The following is a 25,687-nucleotide window of genomic DNA, read 5'->3' on the forward strand; positions in this document are numbered from 1 at the left end:
TTATATATATTTATGCTTCTATATATAATATGTAAAAATGTTAATAAACCGATAAGTTATAAAAAATACCACTTATTTTTCTAATATTTTACACCATATAAGATCCACACTGATTTAAGTAATGAAAATAACATATTTGGCATAATTCTAAACTTTTTTGCTTCCTCAATTTTGTGCAGATCATCGGAGGTAGGAACTGATTTGAAGTTCTAGATAGAGGATAAGGACCAAGTATCAAAAAAAAAAAAATCCAGTTCATTTAACATTTTTTTTGGGCATAATTACTCATTATTTATGAGTTAAAATAGGTAAGATCATATTATCAGTAAAATTCTTTCAATGAGCATTTAACATTTTAAATACAAGTTGGTGTTTAGTCGTATCATAAGGGTCATAATTATGATATCAAAGACATTTTAACTATGATGTTTAATCGCAGTGTAGAAAAAACATTTTAATTATTATGATCACAAAAAAAATTTAATTATGGTGTTTAATCGTAGTGTAAAAAAAAAAAAACATTTTGGTTACTGATTCACCCTTGGGGGCAGAGGCGTGCGACGGCTCACATGAGTCGTGACGAGCACGGTTCGACGCAAACGACGTGCCGCTTTTTGACAAACAGGAAAATGAAAAGAGATGAAGAAATGCCGATCAGCATGGGTTGTAGCTTGTAAGCTAATAGGCTGATATAGCCCATAGACGTATTGCTTTTGCTGCACTTGTGAATCGGTGAACCAAAAACACAGAAATCCGGGGATCGGAAACAATGGCATCGAATCAGCAAGGCGGTACAGCGAATAAACCCGCCAAGAGGAAGCCGGTGTTCGTCAAAGTGGATCAACTTAAACCGGGAACCAACGGTCACACCTTGGTCGTTAAGGTCTTGTCCGCCAATACCGTGTTGCAGAAAGCTCGACCCTCCGCTTCTTCTCAGAGCCTCCGTCCCACTCTCATCGCTGAGTGCCTAGTCGGCGACGAGACTGGAACCATCCTTTTCACTGCTCGCAACGAACAAGGTCCCGAACTCAGTCTCTTTTTTTATACCAAAAAAAAAAAAAGCAAACTTCTCTCATAAGATGCCTTTTGACTGTTTAAATTTTTTCGTTGTTTTCATTTGGGCTTTTGTTGATAGGATCTACATTATCGTGGGTTCTATATATTCTGATTCTGTCTCTGCGTGACTCTTCTATTTTCGATGATGTGCCGATTATGAAATTTAGAAAGGGGGTTATTCGGAGGTGTTTTGCTTATCTGGATCTTGGTTGATGATTATATGTAGTTGCTCCGATGAAAAAAGGCTCAATTATAATTATCTGGTTCGGCTCTTTGAAATCCCAATCCCCCGACTCCTGGAACCATTCTCATGGAATCACTATCACATTTGATGGTCTTGGCTCTTTGTGTTGTAGGATTCATATTTATGACATTTGACGAAGATTTATGCAGGTTTTGAAGCTTTATAGACTATTGTGTTGACGTTATGCAATTTTTGCCAATGTTATTATGTTAAGTGTTGAGTTGATCAAGGATGGATTTTGTAGCTCCTCTGGAGCTGTTTAGTTCAACAGTGTAAAATTGATGTCCTTGGTGAACACTTGCATTATCGTGGCGGTAGAGAATGAACACATGGTTTTGTCAGTGTTTTGGCATCTAAAACTGTTGATTTGAAACCAACTAAAGTTGGCGTGAGTGGTTAGAGTTCTGTTGAGGGTTCGAATCTCAGACCTTTGTGTGTAGCAATTTAGTTGGGAGAGATTTATCCTTTGCCCTTAGTGTCTCTATTATCGGTCTTTATACTATATATATATATATATATAATATTGCTTTGAAGGTGATGGGTATGATGACTAAGTGTCTTGTTTGCCCCTTAACCCCCCCCCCCAAAAAAAAAAAACAAAGAAAGAAAAAGAAAATCTAACCTCAGTAACTGGTTCCTGCATAACGTTTCTCATTTTATCGTTGTGTTACTATGATTCAGTGTGACTAAGGTTATGAATTTTTGCGAGCTTTGTTCAGTTTTCCCAGATATGCTTTTATTGGTTACACTTCACCAAGAACGCTTCTGTTGTCAATTTTACATCACGTGTTGATATGGGGATTTATCTACGTTTCCAAGGAAGTTATTGGTTGAAAAATATTCCTGGTTTGGTATTAGTTTTTTTAACTAAGTTCAACATATTTCCAAACATTATGTGGTATCAATTAGAGTCTTCATGCTACTTACCTTTTTACCAAAAAACTCTTCTCACTTTAAACTTTGTTTTTGAATTTCACTATTTCAGACACACTTCAAGGGTGTCAAAATTTAAAAGATATGCGGCACGTTCACATGATGTCATCAAAGGCACATGCATACAAATACATAACACGATATGCAGCGCATTCACATGATGTCATTAAATGCGCACATATACATGAACACAACGCTAGACATTGCTCAAACTTGTGCCCTGGCACACTTACAATTTAAAATCACATGTACGCCCATGTTCACTATAAAACCAGAAGTTGTAGTGAGTGTCATTACACTGTCATCACATTAGTCCAGACTCAAAGAGCAAAACTTGTTGCAATTGAAAATGAAGATAGGGATATTTTGAACAATATGCTTATGATGTCTATTACTACCAATATCCAACACTTTTTCACTAATTGTCTGGGTAAACTAATGTCTGAATTACCTTAGTCTTTAATTCTATGAGGTAAATTGAAATTCCTGTATCAAATGTGTAGAAGGGTATTTTTGGTTCTTTGAATAAAAGAGGCCTTTTTTGTATCTTCTTTATATACGTATATCAAGAATCTGCAGGTAAACAACTTTATTTACTTTACGTTTTTTTTCCCCAAGTCTTCAATTTAGAACATCTTAAACATTTTGGTGAATGGATTGTTGGTGGTCAATGATTAGAAAGAATGGTATCGTTGGCAACAAGCTGCAGTTTTCCATCGTTTGGATCTTTTGTAGGGTACTGAAAGCTACGACAGGAGTATGGCTGACAATTTCCAGTGGAAGGAAAGTGATATCAGAATAATGAAAATGTGCAAGAAATATGTACAAGATATTTGTGTGAATTTGCTTGCATTCCTACTCATTTTCAGTTCTGAAATAGTTTTCAGAGTAATTAGGTTTTATATTGTTTTGAGGTTCTTGGTTTGACTCGCAGAAACTTAAGAGTCAAGTTTAATGAATAGAAGACCTCTGATACTTTGGTTAATTGGTAATACGTGCATACTGGATAGGTATATCTCGAGGGAGTAGAAATGAGGCACACCAACTTTAGGAGAGATTCTTATTTAGACTATGCGAGAGATAGATAAATCATACCAATGATGGAAAAAACATGAGCATGTTAGATAAACTTTTAGGCGAGCTTATATTGGTATCTTTGTGACTGATTTGATCCTTTTATTTTATGTAGACCATAGTTTGTTGAAGAGTTTTTCCAACTAGTGTTTTTGTGTGTGACGTGTTTTGTTTTTTCTGCTACAGTGGATTTGATGAACCCAGGTACTACAGTAATTCTTCGAAATGCAAAGATTGACATGTTCAAGGGATCAATGAGGCTAGCTGTTGACAAATGGGGTCGTATTGAGGTCACTGATCCTGCAAAATTTGTAGTCAAAGAGGATAACAACCTTTCTCTAGTGGAATATGAGTTGGTGAATGTGGTTGAAGAATGATTCCTCTGAATACTGGAAAGATGACTTGATGATTGGTTTACCAAGAAAATGGATATTGTCAAGGTAAAGTGTTTGACTTGTGAAGAAGGATGGGTTTGGGTATACCTTCGCTTACATAAATTAGCATGCAATTCCCTTTTAACTTGTTTGGCATCTTTTTGGCTGAGTTGAGGTCACCAGAAAGGTGTTGTGTTATGAGGCTATGATATTTTAACTTTGTCAGCAATTGTATCCGGAGAACTCGAGACAAAGTATAATATTGTGTTAATACAATCATCGGTCTTTCCTTTTCTTCTTTCCCACCTGCATTTTCGTGGACGTCAATTCCAGTTTAGTATTTAAATATATGTCATAATAAAGTTTTGCCTCCGAAATTGGACCCTTTGAGTTCAAAGGCAGCAAATAAACTCGATATTATCTTTTCCTTTTCGATGATTCTTGAGAGTGGATAGGCAGATTTGGATCTCTCTCAAAAGTTTATTTAAGCTACATTTAAGTTGTGTTTTTGTCATTTCCAACTTATTTTAAATGGACTTCCAGGGGATGTAAACTTAAAAACAAACATGCATTAATTTGGATTGGAGTGGAAGAAAGTGGAGATGTGGAGTTGATTATTTGTTATTAATGATGAAATTAAGTATTTAAGTTCATTCTAAATTAAGAATCAAGAGTAAACTAATATTGTACAAACTTGTAAAAGTTAACTTCATTTTTGGTTCCTTTCAAAGTGAGGATTCATTTTTGTAGTTTTAATCTATAGGGGACACGCAAATCACCTGGCTCGAGTCCGTTTTGAGGTTTCTCGAAAATAATAGAAGAAATTAGAAATGCCGTGAGCCTTCTGAAAATGCTAAAATACAGGCAAAATTACATTCACTACCCGTAAAAAATGATTAACTATCAAGATTTTCTTTTACTTCTATTGCATTCAAGTTTTCACTTCAGCCAAATAATTCCGACAATGGTTTATTTTTAGAAAAGTTAATGCAAACTCTAGCAAAATCTGGTCTTCACACAACTTTGAAGCGTAATGTACAAATAAGTTGCCCATCATGAGAAATTAAACCATTTAATTTTCAAAATACAATTTGTTTTGTTGCAAAACGAGGGGGGTAAGGGGGAAAAAAAAAGAAACAGAACAAGGGTGGGGGGGGGGATGATTTTATTTCCAACAAAACAACCTAAACTTTTCTCTTGAAAAGCATCACAACCTAAAGTAGTTAAGTTTCCCTCCTTCTGTCACCTGCTTTTATGGGAAGAGTTACATAATGCTGAATTTGGTTCCAGCCACACCTAGCACAAGTTTTTTAAGGGCATCCCTTTTGCTGAAATTGTCAAGAAAACCACTGTAAAAATTGGACAATTATTTTATATTTAGAAAAGCAAATAAATATATTGATAAGTACTTTGAGCTTCTAATGATTATTTAAATATTACACTTTTAGACAAACCACTCTAAAGGTACCAAAACATTTTGTACTTTGACATTATTTGATTTCTTTAATGATGTGTTTGGTTGAAGAGTTTTGGAAAGGAGATGCTCTCCTTTTCTCATTTGATTAAAAAATTTTGAAGGGAAGGGAAGGGGAGAGGTTATTTTGACCCCTCCCCAGCAAATTGGAGTTTTTTGAAGGAGAGTTTTTTTTTGACTATTTTGCCCTTATCTATTATTTAATATTCTAAGTATACCATAACTTAAAAAAAAAAAAATTCCTTCATATCAAATTATACTTCACCCTCAGACCTTGACTGATCTCCTTGGATTTTTTTTTTTAAAAATTACAATTCATCATATTTTATTATATATTTAAGGGAGTTGTTTATTTTTCATAAAAAATTGTTATCAGTATAATTATTGATTTAATTTTTTTTATTCATATATTGACAATATGATAAAATGAGAGTGAATTTTTAAAAAATCATACAATTTAAATTGAGGTGTAAAATTATAATCTACAAGGAATAATTAAAATTTTTGTAAACTAATGTATATAAATATAACAGTAAATTAGTTATTACCTTCTCTCTTTTCCCTTTCTAAACCAAACAAAGGATCATTAAAAACCTTCTCCTTCCCTTCACCAAAACCAAACAAGATAATATTAAAACTCTCCCCTTTCCTCGCCTTGAACTTCACACCCAAATTCTTGCACAGATTTGTGGCCGTGTTTAAAAGAAAAAAAGTTGAAATTATAGCCAGATAACACAATGTCTTATTCTTTTTAACTGTCAGTGATAAGAAGAGGGATTAAATCCAGAGTCTAATGCCAACAGGAGAAATGACATGCTGCTATGCCACAAAGACATTGGTGAGTAACACAGTATCTTAAACCGGCTTGTACATTGACAATCAATGAGATCTCGGCTACTCCTCCAAATTAGGTCATTTTTCGAACAGGGGGATTGATCATTGTCATTTCCAAAAGTTTCAACTATGGAGTGATAGGAACAATCAATTTCAAATATCAAGCATTATATTCGGCTCTCAATGCTTGTACAATTAAGTATTAAAAAATTCACATCCAACTAAGGAGAACACAAAAAATCCTCCAAGCAGACCTAGCAAAGTTCACTGAAATCCAGGAAAAGTACGCGCAATGGTCGCACCCACAGACAACAATCATCCATCTACATTTCAAGAAGAAGATGACTTAGGAACGGTGCAACTATATATCATCCAAAATGATACAACGATTATTACTAATCATACTGAAGGGTAATTGTGATTTTTTAAATTACAAATTGTTTAGAATCACATTATAAAACTACCAAGTCAAAGCAAAGCAAATGTAAAAAGAAGCAACACTTTAACACTACTTGCCAAGTCCCCAATCCCAAGGCCAAAGAGCAAACGTTCACGACCCTAAACAAAAAAAGCAGCCAGGTCAAAATGGAAGTAACAAACAAAGGTAAATCATTATATTAGCATTCTCAAACTATGTAGCAATCAATGGAATCTTATTCTCTTATAGTCCCAACACTCCGCAGACGTTAATTTGCCATATGCATGGGCATTATATAGGTGTTAACAGAAAATTTTGGAATCCATGAAGCATTATAAAAAAGGTCGATAAGATGTAATAAATTAATGCTTTAACATTCCAAGACACCTGGGCAGCCCAAAGAACTATAAAAGCAGAACGATAAAAGCCATGGAATTGATGCTCCTAAAGGATTCACTCACTCCATCCAGCTAGGCACAAAAAAATAAAAATCCTTCAGAAGCCATGATAATTTCTAGAGAAAATTAATCTTTTCATCCTTCAACTTTTAACTCACTGGTAACTTAGTCTCTCAACTATGAGTTGCTGCGACTCAATTCCTCAATTATAACTCGCTGCGAATCAGTCCCTCAACTTTTGATTCACCTATAATTCAGTCCTTATTTTTTAATTTTTTTTAAAAAAAATTTCTTACCAAATAAGAGGGATAAAAAAAATGCTCATATATTATTCTAAAATACCCTCCTCTTGCTCATTGATGTGAGATATAAGCTAACATGAAAAGAAAATTTAACAAAAGTCCAAGGACTAATTTGTAAGTGATTCAAAAGTTGAGGGACTGAGTCATAAGCGAGTCATAGTTGAGGGAATGAGTCACAGTGAGTCATAATTGAGGGATTGAGTTATAAGTGAATTAAAAGTTAAAGAACTAAAAGATCAATTTTTCCTAATTTCTATTATAGAATACTGAATAGCTGATATGGTTTACCATTGATCTCCATTTTACACTGCACGCATGTGGGCTCCAACATACAATAGCATTATGTCATCAATTTTGACAAAGAAACTTGATTATAACGCAGTAACTTATTGGTGGAGATTTAGTGCCATCCAACAACTTTCAGTAATTGCTTTTCTAACATTACAGAACACAAAAATGAAGTAAAAATCAAGCGAAATCCTACAACAAAAATTTTACTTGACCACCTTTTCAGGAGCGCATCTACATAAAACTTTGCACGAACCCTTCGTCATTCATTATACATCATGATTGCAATCTGGGTGAATACAATAAATTAGTATGATTACTTTGTTAATTAAGCATAGACTTTCCAAGGCTAAATCAGATGCAATAGATACTCTTGCATGGTTACCCAGCATCTCCAGAATCCAAAATAGCAGCCAGAAAAAGTCTTTAAGGAATTTCATTATTCTAAGGAAAATACCAAATGATTGCAAAATTAAGTCAAAATCATCATTCACGAAAATGAGCATAAGTTTCACTGAATTAAAGGAATAGTTGGGTGAACCTGTGATGGTTCTTTCTTGAGGGAATGACAAGAGATAATTGGTCAATATCTTAAGGTGAAGATTCATTGTTGTAAGGAAATGCCTAAGAGAAGTAATATGTAAGAGGAATATATCGAGAATATCATTAGGATGCACTATTAGCCCAAATCAATTTATAAAATCCTAAATTTAGAAATCCACTCCTCTCACCTAAACCACTGTAGAGTAGTTCTCAACCCAAGAGACACATTTGATGCTTGATCTTCATCTAGTCTTCTCTTGTACTACAAATAGGAAATAATAGACATCCTTTTATTGTTGGAGCAAGAGAGAGATCCTGTCAGAAAAGCAAAACCAAGTTTCCAAAGGGAAAAAAATTGTCTACACACACCCAACTGTTGCAATTTACTTAAGCAACTCACACAACCTCCCCTGCTCCATCCAAACGGAAATAGTTGTTTGGACAAATAGATATTGTTTCAGTGAAGTCCTCCTCTCTCCTCCTTATTATTACTCTTCTTATTAGTATCGAAAAAATTTCTTCATTTTATTATACCTTACAACAGCTTCATATGTTTGTTAGCAACAATTCAAAGAACAGAGAAGGAAAGCTGCCATGATACAAAGATAAGAAACGACTGGCTCAACGATTCAACAGATTTAAGAAAACTAAAGAGAGCAGATATTACATACTTGTACACTTCAAACATGAGATTTTACATGGCACCATTCAGCTTTGTTTCAAGCCTTGTGGACGTTCCACAAAGAAAAATAAAATAAGTTGCAGATGAGAAGCATGGGGCATAAATTTTGAAATTATTCTGAATGATCTAAGCACAAAAAAATTTAATTTGAGATCTTTACCTTTTTATTTTTCTGGCCACTACCAGTATTTTACTATACAGTTTAAATAGTTGATCTTTGAATCTTTCAGAATAATTTCAAAATTGAAGTTTTTTCTTTTTAAATACAAATTGTTCTCTCTTCCCCTCTTGGCCAAATTAAACCTATTCAACTTCAGTTTCTCCAGTGTAATTTCCCACATCATATAAATATCATGGTTTCATGGCAGACCCTAAAAGATGTTAAGCTCCCACTATATCATTCACAACTAAAGGTGTAACTAATATAATTTAGCCTGTCTAGGCTCAAAGAAAACAAGTCCTTCCCGTATTAGATTTCTCCAAGAATGCAAATGACAATAACAAGGACAAAACCCTTCCATTCAACCAGACAAAAAACCAAAATATCACGCATGATAATAAATAAAGAGAAAGAAGAAATACCTTCAGGGGTCCAACCGTAAGACCGGCGAGATACAGAGAGCATGGAAGTGAGCAATGCAGAAGCAGTGGCGGTGTGATACGGAAGCATCGATTCCACGCAGCAGCTCAACTCCACAGGCGACCTTTCATGAGACAACGAACATATATCATTAATTCTTTCTCCAGAAGAGAAGTGGTTTCAGATTGACACACGATTACCTGAACATGCGATTCGATAGTGAGTTCCGCTTTGGGATCCCAAATGGCGAACCCGTCGGACTTGCTCTGACACCAGTAGCCAACTTCGCGTTCCGAAATGATCGGGAGGCAGAGGAGCGCATGAGAGACCTGGCGGCGGCGACGTACGGAGTGGACATCGTTATGGAGGATCGCTTATGAAGCAGCGGCAATGAGGTAGCCACAGGGGCTTTGCAATTTTACGTTGGGGGTTTTACTTTTTTGTACTTTTTTTTTTTCCCTTCTGTTTTAGCCTTTGGGTATGTTTCGCTAATTAGCTTGAGGGGAGGGGGAGGGCTCAACAAGAATTGGAAAATTTACATATAAATCTTATATAAATAAATTAATTATCATAAAGTCGATTGATAATTAAAGTAAGACTGTTTAAACATTTATAATACAATATATTAATACAATATATTAAACTAATTAATTTTTTATGTGAAATTTTAATGTAATTCTCTTAAAATAAATTATATGTAAACTTATATAACACGATTAATTATTTTTAAATTTATATTGTGACTTTTTTAAATTTAATTCTCAATAAATCTGAAAAGAATTAATTACATTAAATGTAAGTTTAAAGACTAAAAAAAATGATTCTTTTCTATACTTTGTTTTCCTTTTTCATGAAAATTCTTATATATGCTTTTGATTCTGACAAGGATTTTTTCTGTCATTAACTAAAAAGCATTTTTTTAAAATAAAAAAAAAGCACATCTTATTTTTTGGTTGGCAACATCTTATGTTTATAAAATACTGGTTATTTTCGTCTAGCTTTATTTTCCTTTCCAACATTGTAATTTTTTAAATATATATTATGAGAGTAGTCCCTTCTTCTATATCAACTTTCATTTATTTAACTTTATATTATTTTGTATTCAAGTTGTTAAGTCATTTAAAAAGTTAAGCAATAAATAGAATGAAATGGGGAAAAAAAGAGAGAAAAAACTTGTGGTAGTTATATACTTGTACTTGTTTTTAATCAAACTAGGGCATGTATATTTTTTTAAACATATAAGGTATCCCCTAATTGACTTTTGTATATTAATACTTTTTTAACAAAAATTAATTTCACTTATATTAGTTTGATCGGTGACCAATATTTTAAATTTATAAGATTAAATATCTACTAGTTTGTCTGATTACTACAAAAATAAAACAGAAAATTGGGTGCAGTGGTTATAAAATATATAGGCCTCAAAAATTCTAGATAAAGTTTATAAAAATTTGAAACATGGTCCTTCACAAATTTAATTAGAATGTAATTTTTTTTTTTTTGCTCAACAAAAGCTCCACTCAACAAATATAAATTTTTGACGCTATACATCCAAAATAGAGAAAAAATATCCCCATAACTAGTCCATGATTCAAAATTCCGTATTATATGCATCTAACAATTTAAAATAAAATAAAATAAAATAAAATATTTTGTTAAGACAACAAAAATGATTTGCAGAAAATTTTTAGAACTTCACCTGAAAATCATTGTTTGTTGTTTGGTTGAAATTGGCTTAGCTTTTACTTCTAGAAGTAGAAGATTAGATTAAGATCTATTATCTGTCATTTAATTTTTACCATCTTCACATCTCTCAGTAATATCAAATTTTTTGCGAATTGTGTTTGATCCGTTTTGGGTAAATGATTATATATTTTCATGTTACTGATCTACGATATTATTGATAAGTTTTCTCTGATATGACTTATATATCAGTGATATATAATAGTATATCATTGATATAATATTGCAGATCACCATAATAAGATAATTAAACATAAACTTGTTTATCATTGATATATCAATGATATAGTATTGTAGATCAATAACACGAAAAATGTATAATCTTTTGCCCAAAATGAATCAAACACAATCCACAAAATTTTTTTAACTCTAGCTTATCACAAAAAATCAAATACCTAAACTAATAAAATAAAAAAAATCATAAATTTGTAGCTCCGTTTCCCTACCGGCATGCTCCATTTCATTGAGTACCGTCGATATCTCTCACCATCATGACTGTAACTCACGTTTGTCTCTCTCATTTGCTTGTTTCTCGCGTTTTGAGTCTCTTCTGATATTTGCAAAAATGGAGTGTTATAATTTTAAAAATAGTTGTGTAAATTAAATATTAACTAAATGTTAAAAGATCATTTTTAAAATTTAAGAAAGGATATATTATTTTTTTATTTGGTCTTATGATATAAGTTATGTGTGTAAAAGTCCCAAAATAAAAATAAAATAAATCAAAATAAAAATAAACTAAGTTATCCATCCTTTCATAATAAATTATACACCCTACACATATGCATTCCATAGTTACTTGGGTTGACCTTTACACAAATTAGGAGCTGAAGAATCAAGGAACAAAAAAATGTCAGAATTCGGAAGCCTGACGTTGCAGGTCCTAAAGGTGAAGACTGAAGAGGAATACACCCTGTTGACAATTCAAAAGGTTTCATCGCACAGAATCCGTGTCATCTTCCTTTTTGACCTTTTCAGATAATTACCAAAGCAAATCTTCAAGTTCAACCAGTTTCTCCATTGTTCCACAGGTAACCTTATCAACATTCATTTCACTTGCTTCCATAATTAACGTCAGCTTCTGTGGAAGAGGTCCTATTCAAACCAGACATGTTTGATTTCTATAAATGCATGGATGTATGTGTCTTCCTTTTCTATAAAAAAGGGTTAGGTTAGGGGTAATATTTTTAAAACATTCATTTCACTTGCTTTTACGACGGTCCGCCATCATCTTCAGGTTTCACAGATTGAATCAAAATGCAAGTTGAGTCTTAAGACTTTCTTCATTTTGAGCCATTGTAGATCAACTACTTCAATTGTTTCTTGTTTTTGTTTATTTAACACTCGAGTTTGCACCGAATAACTTCATTCAACAAATTATCTAGTGAGATGAACTTAATGGTCAAAATTCAGGTTGTGGCAAAGAAAAATTTATTCAGTGTTGTGTTGAACTCAATTTTTTAGTCTTTATTCTTCTGAAGTGCTTGACATGATCATATATCTGAATTTACAAGAAAAAAGGTAGAGATGATTTCTGCAAGATTCAACACCTCCAGAACTCTAGAGGATTTCGCATCCCTTTTATTATGTGCTCATAATATGAAACAGAACAAAGTTACAATAAGGATCCTGGCAAAAGTTAAAATGGTGAATTCAAGAAAAATTGACCGAAACCCATTTTTGAATTCTGACAGCAACAACAGAATTGAGAATCTGCACTGAAGTGACACGGTGTGTTACATGTTATTTTCCTCACCATCAATAATAACGCTTATTTCCTTGAACTCCTCTTAGCTCTGCTGGTCTTGAGCAGAAGTGCATCAAGTAGAATGGGTATACAAATATTGCCTCGAGACATATCCACTTGTTCATGTACTTTAGAGCCATCTTTTGCTAGTGACTTATTATTCATCTCACCTTCTTCAAAATTTAAAGCGTTTGGGAAGTACAAATGCCCTCTTCTTTCACCAGCTCTAATGCCGATTAGCCTCCCCAGGGATACACTACTGTCTTTGAAGAAAGATGCAGATGACTGGTTGTAACAAGAACATAATTAAACTGTGAGAACAGGAGAAGATTACAAGCTCCTAACTCTTCTTGCTGGTTCAGGTAAGAGGAGTAATTATTTCACATGATCTTTGGTGGGATATGAAGATGCTTTTACTGTGTGAAGTTCACTTTCCCAAAATTGGAAACCTGCGTTAACTCTATGCTATAAAGTTTAAAACCACTGTTATGGAAAACAATTCTGAGAACAGGTGGTCCTCTTCTTTGGGAAAACAGGGAAGTAATTGTCAGCCACTTGAGCAAGGTGCATGATTCCCTTCCATAAATATCTAACATAACAGTACAGCCTATAAATTATGTAGTTAGGTATAGACTTAAGTAGATGCAGTAAAGATATAATCATGTAGGGATGTGTAAAGTATGTTAAATGCAGATCCACTTTCTTTATTATCAGATTGATCTACCCAAGTGAAATCTATCTACAAATTTTGGTGGAGTTAATAGGTTCATCTGTGGGAAGTACAAACTTAATTACCTCTGTATCAAGGTTGGAGGATGAGAAAGAGGAGAAGCTGGAAGATGGTACGTGCAATGAGTATGACCCCACTGGAGCAACTGGTAGTGATTCTGCAACTCTAAGCCTCGTGTACAGAAAGCTGAGCCCAAGTGGCCATCCAAGAGGCATCTCATCATTCTGAGAAGAGACACACATCAAAATTGCTATGCACTATGATCATAAAAAGTTTTGACCAATTCATACGCATCAATGTTTTGATTTATGTAAAATCATTAGCAGGCCAGTCAGAAAATTTCCCAGGGAAACTGGTGAAGTTGGAATAGCAAACTGTTATCTCGTCTCTTGTTAGCATTGCCAATGAAGACGAAATCAAACTTCAGCAACTATAAGAAGATAATTGTCTTTTTGTTCCTCATGTATTACTAAGCAAGCAACATAAGCAGCTGAATCTTCTAGTTACCAGAGAAATTTGTGCGCCTAAGTTAATCTAGGCAGGCAAGTCTACCACAAAACTTCACTGAATTGGAGAACTTGCAATGTTTATAATGAACAGAAACGAGAACAACGAAAAAAAGGTAATGCAATAAGGTACCATTAGGTAGTGTGAATTTTTTGTATAATCGTCAATGAATCTTCTTGATGAACATATTATGAAAGGGAAATGGAACCGATCTTCAGAATGGCAGAAGGCTTTCTCAATGGTGAAGCAAATTTATCAGAAGATCCACCTATGGCAGCCCAGTTAGAAAGATTCAGCTGTTCAGAGCGGTTGTTCTTACTAACAGGGTTTCAAATTCCAGTTTCAATGCAGCAAAATTCTTTCACAAATGAGTCCAGGTTTAAATAAAACCTCCAAAAAAATCCTATTATTATCAGTAACGCTTCGAAGAAACTTTCAAAAAAATCCAATAAATTACTTCTACTGTGCATCCTTACTCTGATATGGTGAAAAGCATGTTCATGGAATAACTCAGTGAGAATGAACTGTCGGCAGAATTATCTTTTGATGAGTATTTAGAAGACGGTTCTTGAAATGAAAGTGAATGATTAGTGGTTAGTATGGGCTATTTCTCCAGATATTTTTCAGATCTGTTCCTCACCCATGTCGTACATCTTAAAACTCTTCTCCATTTTTGCTGCCTTTACCTTTGGCCCACATCATGTGCCACTGCTAGACTGCCATAACTAATACAGTTATCATATCAATTACAAAAATAATTGAGTGAAACTATACTCCTAAACCATCCAATTCGACATGTCATTCTGAGAATGAAAATAATTTATGTGATGCTCATCTAACTAAAACTATTAATTAGCAAGATTCTTATTCAGGACCCCATTCTAATTGATGTCATATTAACATAATTTGCAAAAATCTATCAGTTCAGGTACTGAGTTCTGACAAGAACCTTGGATGGGTTTTAATGAAATGTAAATTCAAAAGACTACTGATTTGCCAACCCTACTGTCATCATCTTCCTGGTTAGAAGCACCAATGAGTCCGTCATCTATATCAGTCCACCTAGAAAAATACAAATTTTACCTTCATTGATTGACATGGTCTCCTTTCACGTTCACCAGACCTCCAACTCAAATAATTAAGACATCCAGATGCATAATATTCGCATGTTACTTTCAACAAACATTTGCCAAACTTCACAATTCCCAAAACAAAATGACTACCTCGAGCAAAGACTCATTTATATTCGGCTCAACATGACATGCAAGAATACCCATAAGCAAACAAGAAAAATCTCCCTGAACCTTTAAGCAGCTCAACAGTAAAGAACAAGACTCAGAAGTAATAACCGCGCACGCTGAGCTAAACCAGAGGAAGAAAGCTTCAGTTTCCATTTACTTGATATCTATGGATGAAGTGACATTAACAGACCAGGAAAACTATGATCTTTCACTGAGACAAGAGTGACATATCAAAACCCAGAAGAGAAAATGCTGAATAGAAGAAGAAGAAGAAGAAGAAGAAGAAGATAGAAAGAAAGAAGGCATACTGAGAAGTGAGAATATCCTCGTTCTTACTATTGTGCTGAATTGTAGCAGGAAAGCGAAGAATTATTACCTCTCTAACCATGGCTTCTCTCCCCTGCTCCGAGAAGTTGAGGTTAATGGTGATCACAGAGGACACAGGGAACGAAGAGAAATTTGTTTCGGAGAAACCAGCGGCCCGAGGATTTACGTGTCACCTGACTAGTATTCTTCCTTCCTTAAACACTAGACATTTAAGAGTTTGGGTCCCATCTGAATGTTCAGCCTTGAATATCAATCACCTAAGCGAACGCATTACTCCAAATCAATCAATTTTTTTTTTGGGCAATAAATACAGGAATGGCTTTACCGTTAATTAAGCGCCATATTTTAAAATTATATTGGGGAGTGACACTTGAACAGCCATCTGTGAAAACTGAAAATGAAGCGTTTCCATGATCATCCTCATCCTTTAAGTGATCTCTTGGTTGTTTCTAGCTTTTTCAGCATGGGGTCGATGTATAAATCAAAACGGTTGAGATTTAAGAACATTAATGACCTGTTTGGTTGGTAGTAAAAGGCGTGATGAGACATTTACAGATTACAAGCAATTTTTGTCGCTGCTGATTGGTAAACAAGAGCTAACATCGCAAGTGATGTGTGATCAGTGTAGAGCACCTTGCTTTCATGGGTAACCTACTAATGCAATATATTTTCTTAAAGATTTACTTGGTGAACTACTAATGCAATTTATATGATTAATTTATGTTGATTATTGCGCTAAACTGAAACCAACTTACTACCTAAGTACTGTTTGGCGGCCGTTTTGGTCTTGTTATTTAATTTGATAATTGGAATTCTTTTTTTTTTTTTTTTGGGTGAAAACATTGAAACACTTATTTCTCGCGCCTAGAATCAGTAATTCGTTGTTACCTACCGTGCATGATAGGACTTTCTCTTCTGGATTACTGTCTAATTATTATTTTTTAATTTGAAAGAAATACAAAATGTTAATGAACGATATTTTATTATGAAACAAGGAGGCAAATGGCATGTGGAATAGTTAATTGTCATGTGATAAATATTAAATTCTTTTCTGTATATGCAAGTTTTCATTTTTTTTTTGTACGTGACAACAAATTAAAATATTAAATCTTAGTAGTCATTATCTAGTTGAACAAAAGTCATGAATAAATCCACAAACTAATATGAGAATTTGGTAATTTCGCTTGTCTCTTTGTTGGAATTAAATAATTGATAATGATAGTCTCCATACAACCCGTCAGTATATTCAATGGACTCAACCTTATTGACAAGTAAGACACCAAAGTAAATGGGGCAGCAGGTAAATAATAAAATTCTCTCTCTGTTTTAAATTACAGGACACTTAAAAAAAATTTATCTCAAAATCCTATCTCTCTCTATAATTAATTTTATTTTATCCATTCTCTTTTTAATATATTAAATAATGAATATTTTTGAAAGTTTATATTTTTATTTTGAAAAAATAAAGTTGTTAAGTATATTTAGTGAGATTTATTGATATATGAGATTGTGTTTAAAAGTGTTTTATAACTTAGGATGAAAGGAGTAAAATAAATGAGACCTATTCTCTGTTTTAATGTAATAATGATATTGGTGGAATAGTGTTGGTTCAATTTATGAAGAGATTTTAACTATTGTCTCCATTCAAAAATAGAAAAATTTATCAAGATAAAATGTTTGAAAATATAAAGTATTTTATGTTTTTAATGCATTATTAATAAGGTTTTTTCAAAAAAAACTCTTAAATAGGAAGTGTAATTAATAAAAAATTAATTAAAATATCTTATTAATAAAAGTAAATAGAGCTGAAAACTAGTGCCTGGATTTAAAATGGTTAGGCTTGAAAAACTTGAAAATGTATCAGGGCTGTGTTTTTTTAAGCCAACCTTGGCCTTTAGAGTCAAAAAGTCTAGCTTTACAAGTTTAATCTTATATATTTTTTTCTTTTTTCAGTTTAAATATCTAATACAAAAATTTATGATAAAAAAAAACTACCATAGATAAGATTAAGTTTAAAAAAATAAATTGAAGTAAATTCATAACAAATATATAACATGGCAACATTATCTAAGTATCATGAGCAAAAATATTAAGGTTGAGGGACCTAAACATCAATAAAGACTATTCAAAGATATTAAGCCTAAACATCCAAATACCATAGCAACACTGTCCAAGTATCATTGTAACATCAACAAAAACTAAACATGAGCAGTATCATTAGCAGCATTATCATTATGGTTATTTTTTTTTTTAACCTAAAATTATAAAAACAAATAGGGCCTAAAAACGTCAGTGGGATGGCCTTTTAAACTTGAAACTCAATTATAGTCTCTATATTAGTGATATAATACTAGATAATTTTAAGCTTAAAACAAGCTAGCCCATGTGAACTCAACTTGTTTTCTTGACTCTAAAGGTAAATATGAAAAAATATAAAACTTTAAAAATAATTAATTAATTCATTAAAAATGTAATTCAATTAAAAGTATCTTATAATATTAAATGGAGGAAGTATATATATTTAAATGAAATTAAAATAATTTGTGTAATTAGAGGTATAGAGATGGGAGGTTAATTTTAAATGAAATAAAAGTAAGAGATAATGACATTTTAATTTCAAAAGACGGAATTAATAATAGTTAAATCATATAAAAAATAAGTTATACAGTTATAATCTGAGTTATATTTGAAACTTGAGCTGAATTTATAATTATTTAAATTAATATTAATAGTTTTTTTTTTACTTTAACATCATTCTTTTAAAAAATTAGAAATTAAAGGGTGGAGAGAGATGGGACGGGGAGGAGTTGTGCCGTGCGGGTTGTGACAACTGATAAGAAGAGGCCAAGGAATGAAAGTGTCGGTGTCCGTGGTTAGCACTGGGCGGCATAGACGAAGATTGGCTCCCTCAGTTCTACAACCACCAAAACAAACATTTGCTCCCAGCGTCTGCCACGTCAGCTCAAAAGGTCCGGCAAGATGGGGCCCCACTTGACCCTTCAGCTACTCATCCTTCTAAATTTGGCTTCCTAATATTTCAACTTTACTTCTCCACGTCACCCGACGCTTGAGGCAAGCCGTCCACGTTGTTCTCATAGTTTAACGGGCCACTCATATCCCTCCACCTGGATTGCTTACCCTACTTTGGCCTTCACCTTCTCCCACCTGGCATGTATCTTGTGGCCACTTATCTTTTCGTGGGGAAAGGAAGGGATGGGAGATTTAGCAGCTGTTTAAAATTGTTTTTATTTTATTATTTTAAAAAATTAGTATTTTATAAAACATGTTTTAAGAATAAAAAATAATAAAAATATGTATTTTTTTATTTTTTAAATAATAATCTCAAAATATTTAAAAAGTTATTTCAATTTTTTTATTTTTAAGAATAATATTTTATTTTTTTAAATATTTTTTAAAAACACATTATTAAATATATTTTTTATTTTTAAAAATAAAAAATTATTCTCAAATAAGTTACCAAACAAGCCCTTCATGCGTTAGCCATATGTGAAATTCTCGAGATTTGCTGCTACAAAGGATTTTGTTTTGTGGAGCTTTGAGAGTCATTAGCTTGTTAGCTAGACGCACATGTGCCACGATGCTATTTTTATATCTTTGATCATTTTCTATCGATAAAAATGTGTAGAATGTTGATAATATGATAGAAAATTCTCCTATAGAATTGTAAATCATTTCTATTGATGCCTTAATCTCTGAACTATGTAACTATTATTATTATTATTAATCAGATTCATTTTTATTTGTCCGCTCATTTTTAAAATTGTTTAAATTTAGATAAATACTTTTAAAACAAAAATAAACTAATTAATTTGCTTTTTCTCTTAATACCAAGTGATAAGTGGTCCATTAACTTACGGCGACAGCGAGGGAGATCATAATGAGTTCATGCCGATTTTTCCTTGGATCTCTAAGCACATGCTCCTTTCAAGGAGTTAATGAATTGAATCAAGCAACATTTTTACTTGCCAATTGCCATCGACAAAAATTAAACTTGCCGTAAACCATCTTTCATTATATATGTATATATTATATAAGATATATTTTAGCGAAAAAGAACAATTGTAATATTATATTCATTTCACGGAAGGTTTATGTCGTGTATATTTTAAGTCAATAAAAAAATACTTGATTTTAAAATATAATAAAGTTTTAATTTATTATTATGTAGAAATATCGAACAAAATTTCTAAATCCCATGAGCCTCCCATATAATGAAACATAAAATTGTAAAATAAAACCATGTTTTCCGACTTTTTTTTTTTCCCCGGTACAACCATGTATGCGAACTTTTCGTAATCATATCATTTTTAATCAACGGTAATCATCTGATCTCATAGCTTTCTTTTCGCTCCTTGAAGATTGACAACCGAACTTCCCGATATTGAATAAAGAGGCCAACGTAACTGTCCAATGAAGCCCGAAGTAGAAAGCCCATAACAGGCCCAAATAGTTCTATATGTTAAACCAAATGCCTCCGCACCAAAAAAAAGAAAGAGTAAAAGACAATGCTCTCTTGTTTGTTTTGCTAAAATTACGGAGATTCATTCTCTATTTTTAAGAATTATATTTTAATTTAATATTTAATACTGTTAAGAATATTCTGTCAAATATTTTAAAGTATTTAATTTTTTTCTTGTCAATATGTTAAAAATTTTAAAATTATTAATTTGTCTTAAGCTAATTCTCTACTTTGTCTCTGAATTTAAAAAAAAAATTTACATTATCAAGTATGTGAATATCTAAATATATAATTTATTTTTAAAAAATAATGAGATTTAAATAAAAATAAATGTAAATTATATTAAATAATTGTATTAAATTCGTATTTCAATAAAAAATTTTATCTGCGCGTTTGAATATCATTTTAGATAATTTATTATTTAAATTTTAAAAATTACTAATTAAAAGTTTAAATATAAATAAAAAGGTAAAAAAAAATGTATGCATTAATTTTTTGTTAACTTGGATGACTTTTGTACAACATTTATATTTATTTTGGTCCTACATATATGACATAATGATCAACTAATGATTAAATAAATAAAAAAAAAATATTAAGAATAGGGGATATGTTTGTATTTTGTAACTATTCAGACTAAGAAAAGTTTGTATAAATTTTAAAGATAGAATGAAAGCATTTATAATTAAAGTAACATAAATGGGAGGTTGGAGTATTTTATTCAAAAATAAAAACAGTTGTTGGGGGTGGGAATTGGGGACAATTTTTTTTTTTTAAGAAAACACAACTATTGGTATGTATAATTTAACATGTTTTAGTATAAGTCCTGTAGCTTTTTTTCCTCTATTTTTTTAATATATTAATAAAGTGATACTAACAATGTTAAATATGTTAACCTGTGATTAGCACCCTTAATTTTTGTGGTGAAGTGAAATTATGCTTTTATAGATTGAAACATCAAAGAAAATAGGGTGAACAATGTTATTAATCTATTAAATCAAAATTAAACTCAGTATAAGTTAACAATGTTAGTTACAAATCACCATATTTAATATTATTAGTGCCTTTCCATTGTTCTTTTGAGTATGTTTAAACAAACAAAGGAACTACTGTTACCAGCGGGATAAACATAACCTAGAGAGATATTAAAGAGCAAAAATAAAAAGAAAATTGACACTTATATTAAAACATGTTAAAATAAAGCCGTAGGAACTTATATTTTCCTTTTTAAATATATACTAATGCGCAATAATCAATGCCTATAAGGAACATAAGGTATGGTGGGGATTAATTATATGTATTGACGATCACTCATAATATTTTTAAACACAATAAATAAACAATAAAAGTATTCGTGGGAAGAAAATAATGATATTTTTTTATGAGAAAATAATAATAATTAGGGTGCACTGGAATCACTAATAATGCTGGTATATCATTGCTGGCCAAAAGAAAAACAAAACAATAACGGTGACTATTATTGTTGGATTGGACAGAGTCAGAGACAAACCCTTGTTAAATACGGCACTTCAAGAATTGAAACGACTCAAATTAAGGCCTCCCATTGTTACACATTAATTTGGCCCTACCAAATTGATTAGCCATCCCATTGCCTAGTATTAATTTCAAGGCCTGCACTTTAAATTACTGCTAATTCTTTCTTTCTGTCTCATCAAAGTACCACTAAACACCATTCATTATTCAACGCCCATTTAAGATTTTGAAATTTGCTCTCTATTCTTGCATACCAATAATATAGTTTCAACTTTCAAGATAAAATATCAGGTGATTTTAGGAAAAGTAACACGTTCTTCACTTGAATTTTGTCAATACTAGAGAAACTTTTCCTACAATGCATTTGGGATTTGACTTTTTCTTCCTAAATGACAAAATAAAAAAGAGAGATTAGGAGGAAAATTTTCTAAATGTAACATCTACAAGAAAGAACAGGAAAATAAATTCTAATTTTAATGTGTGTGTGTGTATATATATATGGCATTTTGCATATTTTTATAATTAAAAAAATAAAACTCCCTCATGTCCCGTTTGTATAACCAAGGGTGGAGATTGGGGGAGGTCACTAGGGGTCATGACCCCCCTGACTTTTTAATTTTTTTAATAAAATGTAAGAATTATATATTTTTTACTCTCATAAATTGGCACATTATAGAAGTTAAGAAACATTAGATGAAATTCTCATTTTAATTCTATATATAATCTTTTACATATATATATATAAAGCAACTATTTTAGGAGTTTGAAAAAGCCATCAGATCTACTTATTTTTAACAAAATAATGCTATGTATATTCTTAAAGTATTAACATCATTTTATGTTTAATGAAAGAAATTTTGAGAATTATTATTAAAAAATTTTATTAAGCATTGTAACAAAAATTTCAAAATATATTGAATACTATGTGATTGATATTTATCATAAAATCACTTATTCAAAAGTTAAGAGGTTTGATGAAGCTATTCTTCTAAAAGAAATTACTTTTTTTAAATAATTAAGATATTGAGATTTATGATATGAATGATTTACTCTAATATAATTAAATCTCATTGACATTAATTGAGCATTATTAATGGTTGATATATTTATTTACTATGATTATTAATTGAAAGAATTAAATAGTAAATTCAATAAGTAAATAAAATAACTTATTACATTAAATAAAACTTTAAATTTTAATGATATATTTAAATCATTTACTACTCATAGAGATGATAAAATTTTTATCAATTTAATGATAATTTATATTGAAAAGAAAATTATTAAAACATTTATTGTAGACATGATTTTTATACCATGAAAAATCGATAAGCAAAATTTAATATATATATATATATATATTATATGTGTAATTGAATATAAATATATATATATATATATACGTTAAAATATTTATATCACGTTAGTAATATATATATTTAACTTTTTTATAATTATCATATATACTTTATTATCTCGATCTTTTTTAATAAAAATTTCTAGCTCTGGCCATGTATATAACCCTTTTAAGGGGCATGTTTTGGTTTTTTTCTATTTGACCATTTTTGGAATTGTCTCCTACATTTATTGCTTTTTCACAACATGCTCAATTTTTTCACAATTAATCAATTAGGTGGAAAGAGATTATGAGAGAGGGTACAATTTATAATTCATAGGATAACTTGGAAAAATATATATAAATTATTGACAAATTCAATAAAACTATACTAAGTTAACAACCTTTAAAAAAAAAATTATTGTGAACGGGAGGACCAGAAGGAGAATGTGAATTTTTAAAATTTTTTATATATCTGTAAATATTAAAAATATAAAACATTTTAAATATAAATGTTTATAATTTTTTTCTTTTAAAATACCCTTAATTAATAACCACTCAACATTTTCCCTTTAAATGAGATATAATATTAAATAAGGGCAAGCATAAAAAGATATCTTATTTTAAAAACAATTAGTTAATTTATTGGAGGAGTAAGTCAATTACAAATATCTTATATTTTTAAACCAAGAAAATATTATGAATCTCTCATCTGATTAATTTATTTCATCTTAGGCTTTTCAAGTTCCCTCATATTCACTAGTCATTCCTCTTCACCAAAGACCATGTTGGATTGCTAGAGAGAGAGAGAGAGAACATTCAATATAGTTAAGGCATCATTTTTAGAAAATCAAATAAACTTAAGTTTTAAGAGATGAATATCGAATTAAAACCACTTGTTTGATTCTTTTTTTTTTTTTTGGGGGGTATAACCCTTCTCTAGTAAAACTTAAGCACAACAACAACCACAACAACAATAATAACAATAACAATAATGATAATAATAGTGATGGCCACGGCCTCGTGAAAAGAGACACCATCCCATATTTATTTATCTGCCTGAACGTGTTAGGTTGGTTTGATATGTCTTTATGTCTGCTCTAACCTCAAAACCTATCGACATTCTAAAGTTCTCGCTCTCCTCTCCCTCTCTCTCTTTTTATAATATAAGATTCAACCTTTTATGCGTCAAAAGCTAAATACAGCCTTCTAGCTAAGCACACATAACATGCCAGCACTGTAGATTGCCTCTTTATACCCCAAGTCAAAAAAATTGGTGACCCACTCGCAAATCGAAAACCTCCAGTTACGACCATAACGAAGTATAATCAAACATGGGATCTTGTCCCACCGCTAATCACGGGAGAAAGAGAGGACCAACCATATTTGCGTCAATATTTTCATTATTTTAAGAATACCTCTTCCCACTTACCAAATCACTAAATAAACAATTGGCATTTGAACAGGATAGCTCATTCTCTTGACTTGTGCACTTACTGTAAAGCCAAATTAGCAGCATCTTCACAGCTCTATTCCTTTAAACTGAGATTGACAGAACTCTCAGCCTTTTCCTGTCACAGAGAAACTGATACTGAGATTGAGTAATAAACTGTAATTTGATTCTTAATGCCACAAGAGTAATGGCTTCAAATTTCATTGGCTTTAAGGACATTTTTTATTTTGAGTTATTTCTTCAAACAGTTCGCCTGGGACAACTGATGAGTCAGAAAGTGATGGTACAAGTGCTACCTTCCACAACTGCCAAAGTAAATAATTAATATGTGGTCGAGATTGTTTTTTCACCTTTTGTTTAGTCACATTTATTGCGGGCGAGTGAGTTCAGCATTAATGGTTAGCTCCCACTGCAAGCAAGCACATTGATCAGTATATCTCACTTTATCAGTATGGAGGTAGAATTAGTACTATTTTAATTGATCCTTCAATTATTATATCAAACTTTTAAGCTGAGGGTGCCCTTGCAATAATATTGAGTCTCTTTACCACCTATTTAAGATTAATAAAGTACCAAAAAAAAGAAAAAAAAAAATAGTGCTTCAGTGACAATGCGTAAGAGACTACAGTAAAACTTTGCTGAATATTTACTTAATAGTTAGTAAACCGTTTTAGTTAAAATAGTATCTAACATAACATGGCTTGCCATTACTGGCACGTCTGATGCAACGCGTGAGTACGTAGTTTGTTTCTACTCACGTTTGGCTTATTGCTTGATGCATAATTTTTCAAAATCTGATTATCATGTAGTTTCATGATAATGTTGTCCAATGGCCACCAAAGGGAAAAAGGGAGGACAATAATCACATTGCCATATCTAGATTAGTCATTCCAATAGGTAATTTTAACCTAAACCCATTTAGTTATGAAATCAAACTTGAGTATCAAGTTCAAAGTTCCGTGTCCGAGGTCCAAGAACCAAAGGTCTCAAGAGAAAGGAGATAATTTATGCACAGTTCTGAACAAATTAGGGAAACTGATTTGTCCCCAGTTGCAAGAGATGGTCATATCAGAAGCTAATGAAAGGCAATTTGTCCAATATGCTGGAAAGGGACATATGTACAACGAAATGGACATGTATCAGTCAACTCCAGAGTCTAATAATACTCTTTCGCAGTATCCAACAAAAAATGCAAACATGTAACAACCTTAATACATCCGGAATTATGATTTTCTAAATGGGAAGGCACAAGGAAGGACAATTGTGAACAAAATTGAGAAATTTTACAACAAACTTGTGATTTTTGTCCGCCTCTGCTTCTTCTTCCTTTCTCTCTATCTCCTTTAATAGTGAGATACTTTGAAAGAGTAAAATAACCCAGAACATAATAATTTAAGATACAAGAGAAAGAGACGCAAGCTTATCTCAG

At 31.7% G+C, this 25,687-nt stretch overlaps 3 protein-coding genes across 12 annotated transcripts; 1 reads left to right on the forward strand and 2 right to left on the reverse strand.

The window, feature by feature from the left end:
* Window positions 1-646: 646 nt before the first annotated feature.
* Window positions 647-3,975, forward strand: LOC129304748 (uncharacterized protein At4g28440-like). Its single transcript, XM_054944516.1, has 2 exons — window positions 647-1,019; window positions 3,494-3,975. The coding sequence occupies exons 1-2, from the start codon at window positions 770-772 to the stop codon at window positions 3,682-3,684; spliced, it is 441 nt and encodes a 146-aa protein (XP_054800491.1). The 5' UTR covers window positions 647-769; the 3' UTR covers window positions 3,685-3,975.
* A 1,922-nt stretch (window positions 3,976-5,897) lies between these two features.
* On the reverse strand, window positions 5,898-9,632 carry LOC129304775 (protein NUCLEAR FUSION DEFECTIVE 6, mitochondrial-like). 9 transcript variants are annotated; one of them, XR_008591776.1, is made up of 5 exons: window positions 9,401-9,631; window positions 9,203-9,324; window positions 8,127-8,200; window positions 7,614-7,684; window positions 5,898-6,312 (listed from the first exon to the last, which is right to left on the reverse strand). XR_008591776.1 is itself a non-coding variant. In XM_054944561.1 (4 exons), exons 1-3 carry the CDS (start codon window positions 9,556-9,558, stop codon window positions 6,540-6,542), a joined length of 288 nt encoding a protein of 95 aa, XP_054800536.1. In that variant the 5' UTR covers window positions 9,559-9,630; the 3' UTR covers window positions 5,947-6,312; window positions 6,506-6,539. The 9 variants fall into 9 exon arrangements, 3 of the variants coding, with proteins under 3 accessions (XP_054800536.1, XP_054800534.1, XP_054800535.1); XR_008591777.1 differs by lacking the exon at window positions 5,898-6,312 and adding an exon at window positions 6,322-6,547 and having other exon boundaries at window positions 9,401-9,632; XR_008591775.1 differs by lacking the exon at window positions 7,614-7,684 and having other exon boundaries at window positions 5,947-6,312; window positions 9,401-9,630.
* Window positions 9,633-12,480: 2,848 nt separating this feature from the next.
* On the reverse strand, window positions 12,481-15,756 carry LOC129307116 (uncharacterized). 2 transcript variants are annotated; one of them, XM_054947984.1, is made up of 3 exons: window positions 14,060-15,501; window positions 13,486-13,644; window positions 12,481-12,975 (listed from the first exon to the last, which is right to left on the reverse strand). In XM_054947984.1, the coding sequence occupies exons 1-3, from the start codon at window positions 14,060-14,062 to the stop codon at window positions 12,715-12,717; spliced, it is 423 nt and encodes a 140-aa protein (XP_054803959.1). In that variant the 5' UTR covers window positions 14,063-15,501; the 3' UTR covers window positions 12,481-12,714. The 2 variants fall into 2 exon arrangements, with proteins under 2 accessions (XP_054803959.1, XP_054803958.1); XM_054947983.1 differs by lacking the exon at window positions 14,060-15,501 and adding an exon at window positions 15,545-15,756 and having other exon boundaries at window positions 12,488-12,975.
* Between the last annotated feature and the right edge of the window lie 9,931 nt (window positions 15,757-25,687).

Source organism: Prosopis cineraria, unplaced genomic scaffold (genome assembly GCF_029017545.1).
Source record: "Prosopis cineraria cultivar Desert tree isolate PC_DT_omini unplaced genomic scaffold, ASM2901754v1 PC3, whole genome shotgun sequence".
Lineage (NCBI taxonomy): Eukaryota > Viridiplantae > Streptophyta > Magnoliopsida > Fabales > Fabaceae > Prosopis > Prosopis cineraria.

Coding starts and splice junctions, on each gene's coding strand:
- LOC129304748 (XM_054944516.1), top strand. CDS start 770: ATGGCATCGAATCAGCAAGGCGGTACAGCGAATAAACCCGCCAAGAGG. Junction 1,020..3,493: donor CACTGCTCGCAACGAACAAG/GTCCCGAACTCA, acceptor TTTCTGCTACAG/TGGATTTGATGAACCCAGGT.
- LOC129304775 (XM_054944561.1), bottom strand. CDS start 9,558: ATGTCCACTCCGTACGTCGCCGCCGCCAGGTCTCTCATGCGCTCCTCT. Junction 9,325..9,400: donor CTATCGAATCGCATGTTCAG/GTAATCGTGTGT, acceptor GTCTCATGAAAG/GTCGCCTGTGGAGTTGAGCT.
- LOC129307116 (XM_054947983.1), bottom strand. Junction 12,976..13,485: donor CCTCCAACCTTGATACAGAG/GTAATTAAGTTT, acceptor TGTTACAACCAG/TCATCTGCATCTTTCTTCAA.